General features: G+C 52.2%; 1 protein-coding gene across 1 annotated transcript; it reads right to left on the bottom strand.

Moving 5' to 3' along the window:
- Positions 1 to 1,521: 1,521 nt before the first annotated feature.
- On the bottom strand, positions 1,522 to 12,395 carry LOC115081459 (adhesive plaque matrix protein-like). Its single transcript, XM_029585933.1, has 2 exons — positions 12,270 to 12,395; positions 1,522 to 4,176 (listed from the first exon to the last, which is right to left on the bottom strand). Exons 1-2 carry the CDS (start codon positions 12,393 to 12,395, stop codon positions 1,522 to 1,524), a joined length of 2,781 nt encoding a protein of 926 aa, XP_029441793.1.
- Positions 12,396 to 13,186: the final 791 nt, after the last annotated feature.

Here is a 13,186-nt window from a genome sequence, read left to right as displayed (position 1 = left end):
AAATTTGCAGATGATACAAAATTATTCGGAGTAGTTAAATCACAAGCAGATTGTGATAAACTGCAGGAAGACCTTGTGAGACTGTGGAAAATTGGGCATCCAAATGGCAGATGAAATTTAATGGGGATAAGTGCAAGGTGATGCATATAGGGAAAAATAACCCTTGCTGTAGTTACACAATGTTGGGTTCCATATTAGGAGCTACCACCCAAGAAAGAGATCTAGGCGTCATAGTGGATAACACATTGAAATCATTGATTCAGTGTGTTGTGGCAGTCAAAAAAGCAAACAGAATTTTGGGAATTATTAGAAAGGGAATAGTGAATAAAACGGAAAATGTCATAATGCCTCTGTATCGCTCCATGGTGAGACCGCACCTTGAATACTGTGTACAATTCTGGTCGCCGCATCTCAAAAAAGATATAGTTGCGATGGAGAAGGTACAGAGAGGGGCAACCAAAATGATAAAGGGAATGGAACAACTCCCCTACGAGGAAAGACTAAAGAGGTTAGGACTTTTCAGCTTGGAGAAGAGACGACTGAGGGGGGATATGATAGAGATGTTTAAAATCATGAGAGGTCTAGAACGGGTAGATGTGAATCGGTTATTTACTCTTTCGGATAGTAGAAAGACTAGGGGGCACTCCATGAAGTTAGCATGGGGCACATTTAAAACTAATCGGAGAAAGTTCTTTTTTACTCAATGCACAATTAAACTCTGGAATTTGTTGCCAGAGGATGTGGTTAGTGCAGTTAGTATAGCTGTGTTTAAAAAAGGATAGGATAAGTTCTTGGAGGAGAAGTCCATTACTTGCTATTAATTAAGATGACTTAGGGAATAGCCACTGCTATTATAAGAAACAGTAGCATGGGATAGACTTAGTTTTTGGGTACTTGCCAGGTTCTTATTGCCTGCATTGGCCAATGTTGGAAACAGGATGCTGAGCTTGATGGACCCTTGGTCTGACCCAGTATGGCATGTTCTTATGTTCTTATGTTGTCCAGGTCTTCTAATGGCCTTCCTGCTCTCTATGAGTCTTACAGTGGTCCTCCTGTTTCCTCTGGGTCTCCCAGTGGCCCTCCTGTGTCTTGTCCCCGCTTCCCAGTGGCCTATCTTGTTTGCATATATCCGTTTCCCTGTATACTGTTTCAGTCTTTCCCTGACTTTGTTCTTTCCTTGTCTGCCCTGTCTTGCCGATGCACTCCTTGTTCCTGACCCTGTGTACCACCCTCCAGACCACCTGTTAATCACCAGCATTGGAGGGCTCAACCTGAATGGAAGGTGGCTGATCAGGCATTCCTGCCTACTCCTGACCCTGCAGAAGACTGCACACCTGACTTGCCTGCTTCTGACTCCTGCTTCCCCCTGACTGGGGGCATCCCCAAATCAGCCATTCCAGCCATGACAGTGAGCATGTGTTAGTATGTTAATCTTCCTAATGTATACCAGAGCTCTGGATTTGAATTTAATAGCGAGTACTCAAAAGAATAATGCAGCGTGTTGATTTGTGAGCTCATGGTTTAAGCCTGGGACGGAGGCTTGGTGACCGCCGCAGGATAGAGATCCCGGGACGGAGGCTTGGTGACCGCCGCAGGATAGAGAGCCCGGGACGGAGGCTTGGTGACCGCCGCAGGATAGAGAGCCCGGGACGGAGGCTTGGTAACCGCCGCAGGATAGAGATCCTGGGACAGAGGCTTGGTGACCGCCGCAGGATAGAGAGCCCGGGACGGAGGCTTGGTGACCGCCGCAGGATAGAGAGCCCGGGACGGAGGCTTGGTAACCGCCGCAGGATAGAGAGCCCGGGACGGAGGCTTGGTAACCGCCGCAGGATAGAGAGCCCGGGACGGAGGCTTGGTAACTGCCGCAGGATAGAGAGCCCGGGACGGAGGCTTGGAAACTGCCGCAGGATAGAGAGCCCGGGACGGAGGCTTGGAAACTGCCGCAGGATAGAGAGCCCGGGACGGAGGCTTGGAAACTGCCGCAGGATAGAGAGCCCGGGACGGAGGCTTGGTAACTGCCGCAGGATAGAGATCCCGGGACGGAGGCTTGGTGACCGCCGCAGGATAGAGAGCCCGGGACGGAGGCTTGGAAACTGCCGCAGGATAGAGAGCCCGGGACGGAGGCTTGGAAACTGCCGCAGGATAGAGATCCCGGGACGGAGGCTTGGTGACCGCCGCAGGATAGAGAGCCCGGGACGGAGGCTTGGTAACTGCCGCAGGATAGAGAGCCTGGGACGGAGGCTTGGTGACCGCCGCAGGATAGAGAGCCCGGGACGGAGGCTTGGAAACTGCCGCAGGATAGAGAGCCCGGGACGGAGGCTTGGTAACCGCCGCAGGATAGAGAGCCTGGGACGGAGGCTTGGTGACCGCCGCAGGATAGAGAGCCCGGGACGGAGGCTTGGTAACTGCCGCAGGATAGAGAGCCCGGGACGGAGGCTTGGTAACCGCCGCAGGATAGAGAGCCTGGGACGGAGGCTTGGTGACCGCCGCAGGATAGAGAGCCCGGGACGGAGGCTTGGTGACCGCCGCAGGATAGAGAGCCCGGGACGGAGGCTTGGTAACCGCCGCAGGATAGAGAGCCCGGGACGGAGGCTTGGTGACCGCCGCAGGATAGAGAGCCTGGGACGGAGGCTTGGAAACTGCCGCAGGATAGAGAGCCTGGGACGGAGGCTTGGTAACCGCCGCAGGATAGAGAGCCTGGGACGGAGGCTCGGAAACTGCCGCAGGATAGAGATCCCGGGACGGAGGCTCGGTAACCGCCGCAGGATAGAGAGCCTGGGATGGAGGCTTGGTAACCGCCGCAGGATAGAGAGCCTGGGACGGAGGCTTGGTAACCGCCGCAGGATAGAGAGCCCGGGACGGAGGCTCGGTGACCGCCGCAGGATAGAGAGCCCGGGACGGAGGCTGCGGTGACCGCCGCAGGATAGAGATCCCGGGACGGAGGCTCGGTGACCGCCGCAGGATAGAGATCCCGGGACGGAGGCTCGGTGACCGCCGCAGGATAGAGAGCCCGGGACGGAGGCTCGGTAACCGCCGCAGGATAGAGAGCCCGGGACGGAGGCTCGGTAACCGCCGCAGGATAGAGAGCCCGGGACGGAGGCTCGGTAACCGCCGCAGGATAGAGAGCCCGGGACGGAGGCTTGGAAACTGCCGCAGGATAGAGAGCCCGGGACGGAGGCTTGGAAACTGCCGCAGGATAGAGAGCCCGGGACGGAGGCTTGGAAACTGCCGCAGGATAGAGAGCCCGGGACGGAGGCTTGGTAACTGCCGCAGGATAGAGAGCCCGGGACGGAGGCTTGGAAACTGCCGCAGGATAGAGAGCCCGGGACGGAGGCTTGGAAACTGCCGCAGGATAGAGAGCCCGGGACGGAGGCTTGGTAACTGCCGCAGGATAGAGAGCCCGGGACGGAGGCTTGGTAACTGCCGCAGGATAGAGAGCCTGGGACGGAGGCTTGGTAACTGCCGCAGGATAGAGAGCCGGGACGGAGGCTTGGAAACTGCCGCAGGATAGAGAGCCCGGGACGGAGGCTTGGAAACTGCCGCAGGATAGAGAGCCCGGGACGGAGGCTTGGAAACTGCCGCAGGATAGAGAGCCCGGGACGGAGGCTTGGAAACTGCCGCAGGATAGAGAGCCCGGGACGGAGGCTTGGAAACTGTCGCAGGATAGAGAGCCTGGGACGGAGGCTTGGAAACTGCCGCAGGATAGAGAGCCCGGGACGGAGGCTTGGAAACTGTCGCAGGATAGAGAGCCCGGGACGGAGGCTTGGAAACTGCCGCAGGATAGAGAGCCTGGGACGGAGGCTTGGAAACTGCCGCAGGATAGAGAGCCCGGGACGGAGGCTTGGAAACTGCCGCAGGATAGAGAGCCTGGGACGGAGGCTTGGAAACTGCCGCAGGATAGAGAGCCCGGGACGGAGGCTTGGAAACTGTCGCAGGATAGAGAGCCTGGGACGGAGGCTTGGAAACTGCCGCAGGATAGAGAGCCTGGGACGGAGGCTTGGAAACTGCCGCAGGATAGAGAGCCCGGGACGGAGGCTTGGAAACTGCTGCAGGATAGGCAGCCTGGGACGGAGGCTTGGAAACTGCCGCAGGATAGAGAGCCCAGGACGGAGGCTCGGTAACTGCCGCAGGATAGAGAGCCTGGGACAGAGGCTTGGAAACTGCTGCAGGACAGAGCTGGGATTAGAACTGAAACACAGGGAGATAAAGGGACTCACCCAGGATCACACAGAGTCAGTGACAGAGCTGGGATTAGAACTGAAACACAGGGAGATAAAGGGACTCACCCAGGATCATACAGAGTCAGTGACAGAGCTGGGATTAGAACTGAGACACAGGGAAATAAAGGGACTCACCCAGGATCACACAGAGTCAGTGACAGAGCTGGGATTAGAACTGAAACACAGGGAGATAAAGGGACTCACCCAGGATCACACAGAGTCAGTGACAGAGCTGGGATTAGAACTGAGACAGGGAAATAAAGGGACTCACGCCGGGTCACTAGGAGAGTCAGTGGCATAGCTGAGATTAGAACTGAGGCACAGGGAGATAAGGGGACTCACCCAGGATCACACAGAGAGTCAGTGACAGAGCTGGGATTAGAGATGAGGCACAGGGAGATAAAGGAACTCACCCAGGATCACACAGAGTGTCAGGGACAGAGCTGGGATTAGAAGCGAAGGACAGGGTGATAAAGGGACTCACCCAGAGAGTCAGTGACAGAGCTGGGATTAGAAGCGAAGGTGATAAAGGGACTCATCCAGATTCACAAAGAGAGTCAGGGACAGAGCTGGGATTAGAAGCGAAGGACAGGGTGATAAAGGGACTCACGCAGAGTCACACAGAGAGTCAGGGTCAGAGCTCGGATTAGAACTGAGGCACAGGGAGATAAAGGGACTCACCCAGGGTCAGACAGAGGGTCAGGGACAGAGCTGGGATTAGAACTGAGATACAGAGAGATAAAGTGACTCACCCAGGATCACACAGAGAGTCAGGGACAGAGCTGGGATTAAAAGGGAAGGACAGGGTGATAAATGGACTCACCCAGAGTCACACAGAGAGTCAGGGACAGAGCTGGGATTAGAACTGAGGCACAGGGAGATAAAGGGACTCACCCAGGGTCAGACAGAGGGTCAGGGACAGAGCTGGGATTAGAAGTGAAGGACAGGGTGATAAAGGGACTCACCCAGGGTCAGACAGAGGGTCAGGGACAGAGCTGGGATTAGAAGTGAAGGACAGGGTGATAAATTGACTCACCCAGAGTCACACAGAGAGTCAGGGACAGAGCTGGGATTAGAAGTGAAGGACAGGGTGATAAAGGGACTCACCCAGGATCACACAAAGAGTCAGGGACAGAGCCGGGATTAGAACTGAGGCACAGGGAGATAAAGTGACTCACCCAGAGTCACACAGAGAGTCAGGGACAGGGCTGGGATTAGAAGTGACGGACAGGGTGATAAAGGGACTCACCCAGGATCACACAAAGAGTCAGGGACAGAGCCGGGATTAGAACTGAGGCACAGGGAGATAAAGTGACTCACCCAGAGTCACACAGAGAGTCAGGGACAGGGCTGGGATTAGAAGTGACGGACAGGGTGATAAAGGGACTCACCCAGAGACACACACAGATTCTGGGTCAGAGCTGGGATTAGAACTGAGACACAGGGGGATAAAGGGACTCACCCAGGATCATACAGAGTCAGGGACAGGGCTGGGATTAGAAGTGAAGGACAGGGTGATAAAGGGACTCACCCAGAGTCACACAGAGAGTCAGTGACAGAGCTGAGATTAGAACTGAGACACAGGGGGATAAAGGGACTCACCCAGGATCATACAGAGTCAGGGACAGGGCTGGGATTAGAAGTGAAGGACAGGGAGATAAAGGGACTCACCCAGAGTCACACAGAGAGTCAGAGACAGAGCAGGACTTAAATTTCCTGATTTTTGATCCATCTTCCCCATCTATTCTGGACTTCCCGAGAGTTCAGTTTTGCCTGCCCAAGCTTCTTTATGGATATTGATGTCCCTTGGTTAAAGTTATTAGAGGCTTTGAATTTGGTTTTACGCTGTTGCTGTTTCATCCACGTTGGCCTCCAGATCGAGGACTTAATGATGTGTCAGGCACCATTTTGAGCATTAACGAGATGTAAATACATACCTCCCCTTACCTAGGGGTCCCAGTCAGAGTTCAGGGTAGGGAGAGTGCTGTCCAGCTCTTATTGTTGCAGGGTTGTAATTGCTGGAGGAGGCCCGGTGTTTCCCGGCAGAGCTCATCAGCCGCCTCCTCTCCCCACGCAGGTCACCCCCTCGGGCTTGCCTGGACGTGATTCACCGCTGGCTTTCCCGCAGCCTTGCCAGCTGTTTCAATAAAAGCAGGGGAGGGTGGAGAGCACCGTCCGGTATCAAAACAAAGCAGAGCCCAAGCTCCCCAGCGGCACTGCCAGTGTCCTGCGGCCGCCTCTGACAGAATAAGACGGCGGAGGGGCCGAGGGGCGACCGAGAACCAGGCCTCGCTCGGCTCGGGCCTTGCACACGCTGCAGCTTTCAGGCGGCATCGCACTGATGTTTTACTACAATTCTGTGATCAATCGGGAATTATCTAACCCGTTGTGATGGTCCCCCCCCCCCCTCCAAACGCCTGCATGTACAAATGAATAAATGAAATAAACAAATTCACTCCTGACCGACACACAAAGGCAAAGGGAGACCGCGTGACAGCTCTCGGGATCCCAGCCCAGATTCTGACGGCCCCCGCGGAGCCTCTCCGTCCCGGGTATGGGGGGACCCTTTATCAGAAGGAGGAGGCCTGCGCTGGTGACATCGGAGCCCGCTGGATCACTACTCTGTGAAACTCCCTCGAGCCCCAGCATCCACAGTGGCCACCCTAGAAGCAGCCAGCAGATGCTAACAGCAAAGTCCATGCACTATTACTCACTCCCGGAAGAATGGAGAAACCGGCGATGGACCACAGTATCCGACAACAAATCCTACTGCTAAATTCTTCGCAGCTTGCAGAAAACACGCAACCTTGCGCTGCAACGCTGCAGTAAGCAGATTATCTTTCAGCTGAACATTTTGGGGTTGACTCATCCAAACAAAACTATTTTTGGCCTCTGAAGACTGAATATATTGGAAAGATGATTAACAGCAGCTCTGATAAAGAGAGACGTTCAGAGAGCTCGGGAGGAGAAGCCAGCACAGTCCTCCTCCGTTGTGCCCGCAGGCGCACCCCAACACAGCCGGGGCTCAAAGCTGGGACCGGATCGTTTCAAAGTCCTTACTAGCCACAGTGCAGAGGGGACCCTGAGGGGAAAATGCGCTCCTAACAAGGCGAGGAGGAAAAGAGACTCGAATAACTGGAAGAATGACAAGGGCTTAGAAGCTGAGTGAAAAATCACGGCACTGCCGCGCAAACCTTCGGCAGCTGAACAGGAGAGAGATCTAGGAGTGAGAGGAAGGAGCAGGGAAAGCTAGAAGAGAGGTGATCGTACCCTTGGAATAAGTCATCAGGGAGACCCCACTTTGAGTCCTGTTCCGGAGGCCAAACCCTCGTAAAGCCAATGAGAGGATGCAAAACATAGTAATAGTGGCAGAAAAAGAAGAAATGCTCCATCTAATCTGCCCAGCAATTTGCTTATGATAGTAACTGCTGCTCCGTGCAGGTTACCCCCATGTTTCTGTTAAGGGAAGTAACTGCCGCTCCGTGCAGGTTACCCCCATGTTTCTGTTAAGGGCAGTAACTGCCGCTTCGTGCAGGTTACCCCCATGTTTCGGTTAAGGGTAGTAACTGCCGCTCCGTGCAGGTTACCCCCATGTTTCTGTTAAGGGCAGTAACTGCCTCTCCGTGCAGGTTACCCCCATGTTTCTGTTAAGGGTAGTAACTGCCGCTCCGTGCAGGTTACCCCATGTTTCTGTTAAGGGTAGTAACTGCCGCTCCGTGCAGGTTACCCCCATGTTTCTGTTAAGGGTAGTAACTGCCGCTCCGTGCAGGTTACCCCCATGTTTCTGTTAAGGGTAGTAACTACCTCTCCGTGCAGGTTACCCCCATGTTTCTGTTAAGGGTAGTAACTGCCGCTCCGTGCAGGTTACCCCCATGTTTCTGTTAAGGGCAGTAACTACCTCTCCGTGCAGGTTACCCCCATGTTTCTGTTAAGGGTAGTAACTGCCGCTCCCTGCAGGTTACCCCCATGTTTCTGTTAAGGGTAGTAACTGCCGCTCCGTGCAGGTTACCCCCATGTTTCTGTTAAGGGCAGTAACTACCTCTCCGTGCAGGTTACCCCCATGTTTCTGTTAAGGGCAGTAACTACCTCTCCGTGCAGGTTACCCCCATGTTTCTGTTAAGGGCAGTAACTACCTCTCCGTGCAGGTTACCCCCATGTTTCTGTAAAGGGCAGTAACTGCCGCTCCGTGCAAGTTACCCCCATGTTTCTGTTAAGGGCAGTAACTACCTCTCCGTGCAGGTTACCCCCATGTTTCTGTTAAGGGCAGTAACTGCAGCTCCGTGCAGGTTACCCCCATGTTTCTGTTAAGGGCAGTAACTGCCGCTCCGTGCAGGTTACCCCCATGTTTCTGTTAAGGATAGTAACTGCCGCTCCGTGCAGGTTACCCCCATGTTTCTGTTAAGGGCAGTAACTGCCGCTCCGTGCAGGTTACCCCCATGTTTCTGTTAAGGATAGTAACTGCCGCTCCGTGCAGGTTACCCCCATGTTTCTGTTAAGGGCAGTAACTGCCGCTCCGTGCAGGTTACCCCCATGTTTCTGTTAAGGGCAGTAACTGCCGCTCCGTGCAGGTACCCCCATGTTTCTGTTAAGGGCAGTAACTGCCGCTCCGTGCAGGTTACCCCCATGTTTCTGTTAAGGGCAGTAACTACCACTCCCATGCAGGTTACCCCCATGTTTCTGTTAAGGATAGTAACTGCCGCTCCGTGCAGGTTTACCCCCATGTTTCTGTTAAGGGTAGTAACTGCCGCTCCGTGCAGCTTACCCCCATGTTTCTGTTAAGGGTAGTAACTGCCGCTCCGTGCAGGTTACTCCCATGTTTCTGTTAAGGGCAGTAACTGCTGCTCCGTGCAGGTTACCCCCATGTTTCTGTTAAGGGTAGTAACTGCCGCTCCGTGCAAGTTACCCCCATGTTTCTGTTAAGGGTAGTAACTGCCGCTCCGTGCAGGTTACCCCCATGTTTCTGTTAAAGGTAGTAACTGCCGCACCGTGCAGGTTACTCCCATGTTTCTGTTAAGGGTAATAACTGCCGCTCCATGCAGGTTACACCGGCTGAGGGGGGATATGATAGAGGTGTTTAAAATCATGAGAGGTCTAGAACGGGTAGATGTGAATCAGTTATTTACTCTTTCGGATAGTAGAAAGACTAGGGGACACTCCATGAAGTTAGCATGGGGCACATTTAAAACTAATCGGAGAAAGTTCTTTTTTACTCAACGCACAATTAAACTCTGGAATTTGTTGCCAGAGGATGTGGTTAGTGCAGTTAGTGTAGCTGTGTTTAAAAAAGGATTGGATAAGTTCTTGGAGGAGAAGTCCATTACCTGCTATTAAGTTCACTTAGAGAATAGCCACTGCCATTAGCAATGGTTACATGGAATAGACTTAGTTTTTGGGTAATTGCCAGGTTCTTATGGCCTGGATTGGCCACTGTTGGAAACAGGATGCTGGGCTTGATGGACCCTTGGTCTGACCCAGTATGGCGTGTTCTTATGTTAAGGGTAGTAACTCCTGCTCCATGCAGGTTACTCCCATGCACCCTTGTCTTCATCTCCATCCTCCAGAAGGGCATTCCAGGCATCCACCACCCTCTCTGTAAAGAAATATTTCCTGATGTTGGTTCTGAGTCTTCCTCCCTGGAGTTTTAATTATTGACTGCTAGTTCTATTGTTTGTTTTCAATAGAAAAGGTTTGAGAATTGTCATCATTAAAACCTTTCAGGTACCTGAAAGGTCTATCATATCACCCCTGCACCTTTCCTCCAGGGAATACACAGTCAGATCCTTCAGCCCCTCCTCATAAGTCTTCCGATATTGACTCCACACCATTTTGCTCACTCTTCTCTGGACCGCCTCCATCTTGTCTCTGTCCCTTTGGAGATTCGGTCTCCAGAACTGAACACAGTACTCCAGGTGAGGTCTCACCAAGGACCTGTACAAGGGGATAATCACTTCCCTTTTCTTACTCGATATTCCTCTCTCTATGCAGCCCAGCATTCTTCTGGCTTTTGCTTGCTACTTTTCCGGGCACTACAGGCTGTTTTTTGCTCTTTTCTTGAAGCTGACCATGTGCTCCTCTTCTTTCTTGTGGCCAATATCTGCACGTGCCAGTGTCTGTTTCTAGTAGCCATGTGGCCGGTACTGTTCTCTGTTCATTTATTCTGTTTTTTGCTCTTTTCATGATGCTGTCAAAAACGTGCGTCTAATTCGCATAAAATGGCGTGCTAGCCCTGCCGTGCTTTACTGTATCGGGTTGAATGTAAGATAGCCGGATAAGTAAAAGAAAAGCATTACATAAGCGGACAAGTAAGAGAGCCGGATAACTAGCATAAGTAAAATATTATCCAGATAAGTGCTGGGCATGTGCTATGCACGCGTGTTTGTGCCCCTAATTTTAACCATTTACAGGAGGAAATCTAACTCGTTTATTTTCCTTCACTTGTGGCTTTTATGTGTGAATTATCACATTTTATAGCATGCCTATGTGAAGGAAATTACCAGTTAAACTAATTAGTCCACCAGTTTGCCCAGGCTACCTCTAGACCTCCCCTGGTTCTTCAGCCTCCACTCCTCCCAGTTTACCCAGACCCCTCACCAGGTCAGAATCTGCCTACAAAGGTGTAAATATGCGCAGGTTAACATTGCATAGCATTCGCGGGTTTTCAAAGGAGCAAATTTATTTGTATTCCATTACTTGCGTGTGAGGTTTATAAAATAATTGTGCAAATAAGGTGTATGCCTGTCGGTCGCAGGCGGCTGCGACCGCGAGTACTCACTGCTTGGTCTACGCTTCTGCCCTCCCCGGGTCTGCTCGCCGCACGGGCCTGCCTGCATCGCTGTGTTCCTCAGGCCACCGCGCGGAGGCACGGACGCCATCACTTCCTACTTTGATGTCAGGCCCTCCTCGAGAGGATTGATGTGCTCTGCGCCAGATCCCCTTCCACTCCTTCAGGCTGATGCGGAGCTGCAGATCTGTTTCCCACTGCCTCTGCACCTTCAGGACTGGTTGCTTATCCATATCTGTCTGACAAATTGCCTGGTACAGAATCGAGCAAGTTTTCCTCCTAGCAAAACCCTGAGCAAAGCCACTTCTAGGGGCCATAGGCAAAGACCATCATCAACCCCCACACTCCCTCCTAGTTAACTTCTGTTTTAGCCAATCGTGAAAGGGTTGGGTAGAATTGGGAATTTCAAATTAATTAATTTATTATTTTTTTATATACTGACATTTGATCTGAGATATCACACCGGTTTACATTCCGGTACTGGAGGTATTTCCCTATCCCCAGAGGGCTTACAATCTAAGTTTTGTACCTGAGGCAATGGAGGGTAAAGTGACTTGCCCAAGGTCACAAGGAGTGACAGCAGGGCTTGAACCCTGGTCTCCTGGTTCATAGTCCACTGCTCTAACCACTAGGCTATTTCTCGTCCATCATCTTGGAGATCGGAAAAAGATAAGCATCAATCCCCTTTGTAAAGGCTGCCCAAACCCCATAAATCAGCCTCCCACCATTGTTTAGCCGCTAGACTAAAAGAGGGGACCGTGAGCGGGATTTTTCCAGCGAGGAGAAAAAGCAAAGGGCCCCTGCCCAGTGATATGTAACCCCTTGCATGGCGCCTGCCACGTCTTAACAGTGCAAGCTAGGAGGGGACAATTGCAACGAGCTCTTCTACCCCTTGACGTCATGGGAGGCCGGAGAGAGCAGGGCCATGAGATCTGTGCCCTCCATGGCGCAGTGTGATCCCTGTATAACCACGTAAATATGCCAGAAAGGTGAGCTGCCCAAAAGTATGCCTGCAGGTCTGGGAGCGCCATGCCGCCCCACTCCTTGGGTCTACACAAGCTGCGAAAACCAACCCCCACCACCTTCCCCTCCTACAAAGAATCCAGTAAGCCACTGTTTAGAGAGGTGAAGAAGCCATGCGCAAGAAAATAGGGAACATGTTGGAAAAGATTAGATTATCCGGGCAAAATATTCATTTTAAATTGCATTAATCCTCCCACCCCTCCATTCCTGTAAGCCCTGCTTTATTTTGGTAACCACCCACTGACCTGCTGTGCCTGGGGCACAGGTTCCACGTGCCTGGCGCCCAGAAGGGTGGACAATTCTGACTCTAGAAGACTTGTGTGATCTTTCTGCATCCACAGGGGACTGGGTGGTGAGTCCGGGGGTACCATGAGGAAGTTTAGATGATATTCCTGGGTTAAGATGGATATCACCCATTGGTCTGTGGTAACTTTGAGCCAGTTGGTTATGAAATGGTGAATTTGACCTCCTACCGGCAAATCTGGTTCTGGATTTGTGGAGCGGCAGCTGTTCTCTGGATAGGTTTCAAAATCCAGAGGCTTGGCTTGTTTGCGGTGGTGGCTGAGGCCTGGAAGTCTTGGGCTGTCGAGGATGTGCTCTCTGAGACGGCCTAGTTGGCCTCACGCAAGATGCAGGTGGGTAGTATCTGTGTGGGTGATAAAATGGTTTTGTAGAGTCCCTTCTAGTGAATCTTCTTGCAGAAGAAGGGGGCCTCGGTAGTAACTGTGGATAATTGCTGCAGGGTCTCATTATGGTCTTTTAGTTGAGCCACTGCGATTGTATCTTGTCTCCGAATAGGTTTTCATCGGTACATGACAAATCAGCAAGCTTGTCTTGGACTTCCGGTCTCAAGTCAGATGCTTTTAGCCAGGCCCACCTCCTGGCACTGACTCCTGTCACTGATGTGTGAGAAGCTGTTTCAAATGAGTCGTAAGCAGCACAAACCTCATGTTTCCCAGCCTCAAGGCCTTTTTGTAGTATGACGTTGAGATTACCTTGTTGTTGTTGGAGAACAGAGTCGGCTATTCCCTAAACCTGCTTCCAGAGATTTCTTTGATACTGTGTCATGTAAAGTTGGTATGCAGCTATTCATGACACTAGCATAGAACCCTGAAATATCTTGCGACCCAAGATATCAAGGAATTTTTGTTCTTTGCCAGGA

Source organism: Rhinatrema bivittatum, chromosome 1 (genome assembly GCF_901001135.1).
Source record: "Rhinatrema bivittatum chromosome 1, aRhiBiv1.1, whole genome shotgun sequence".
Classification (NCBI taxonomy): Eukaryota; Metazoa; Chordata; class Amphibia; order Gymnophiona; family Rhinatrematidae; genus Rhinatrema; species Rhinatrema bivittatum.
This window is presented reverse-complemented; position numbering and strand designations above follow the sequence as displayed.

Bases quoted from the DNA above. Each gene is read 5' to 3' on its own strand.
- LOC115081459 (XM_029585933.1), bottom strand. From the start codon at position 12,395: ATGGTACCCCCGGACTCACCACCCAGTCCCCTGTGGATGCAGAAAGAT. The intron at 4,177-12,269 runs GTCAGTGGGTGG...TTCTAATCCCAG, and splicing joins CTGTGCCCCAGGCACAGCAG to CTCTGTCCTGCAGCAGTTTC.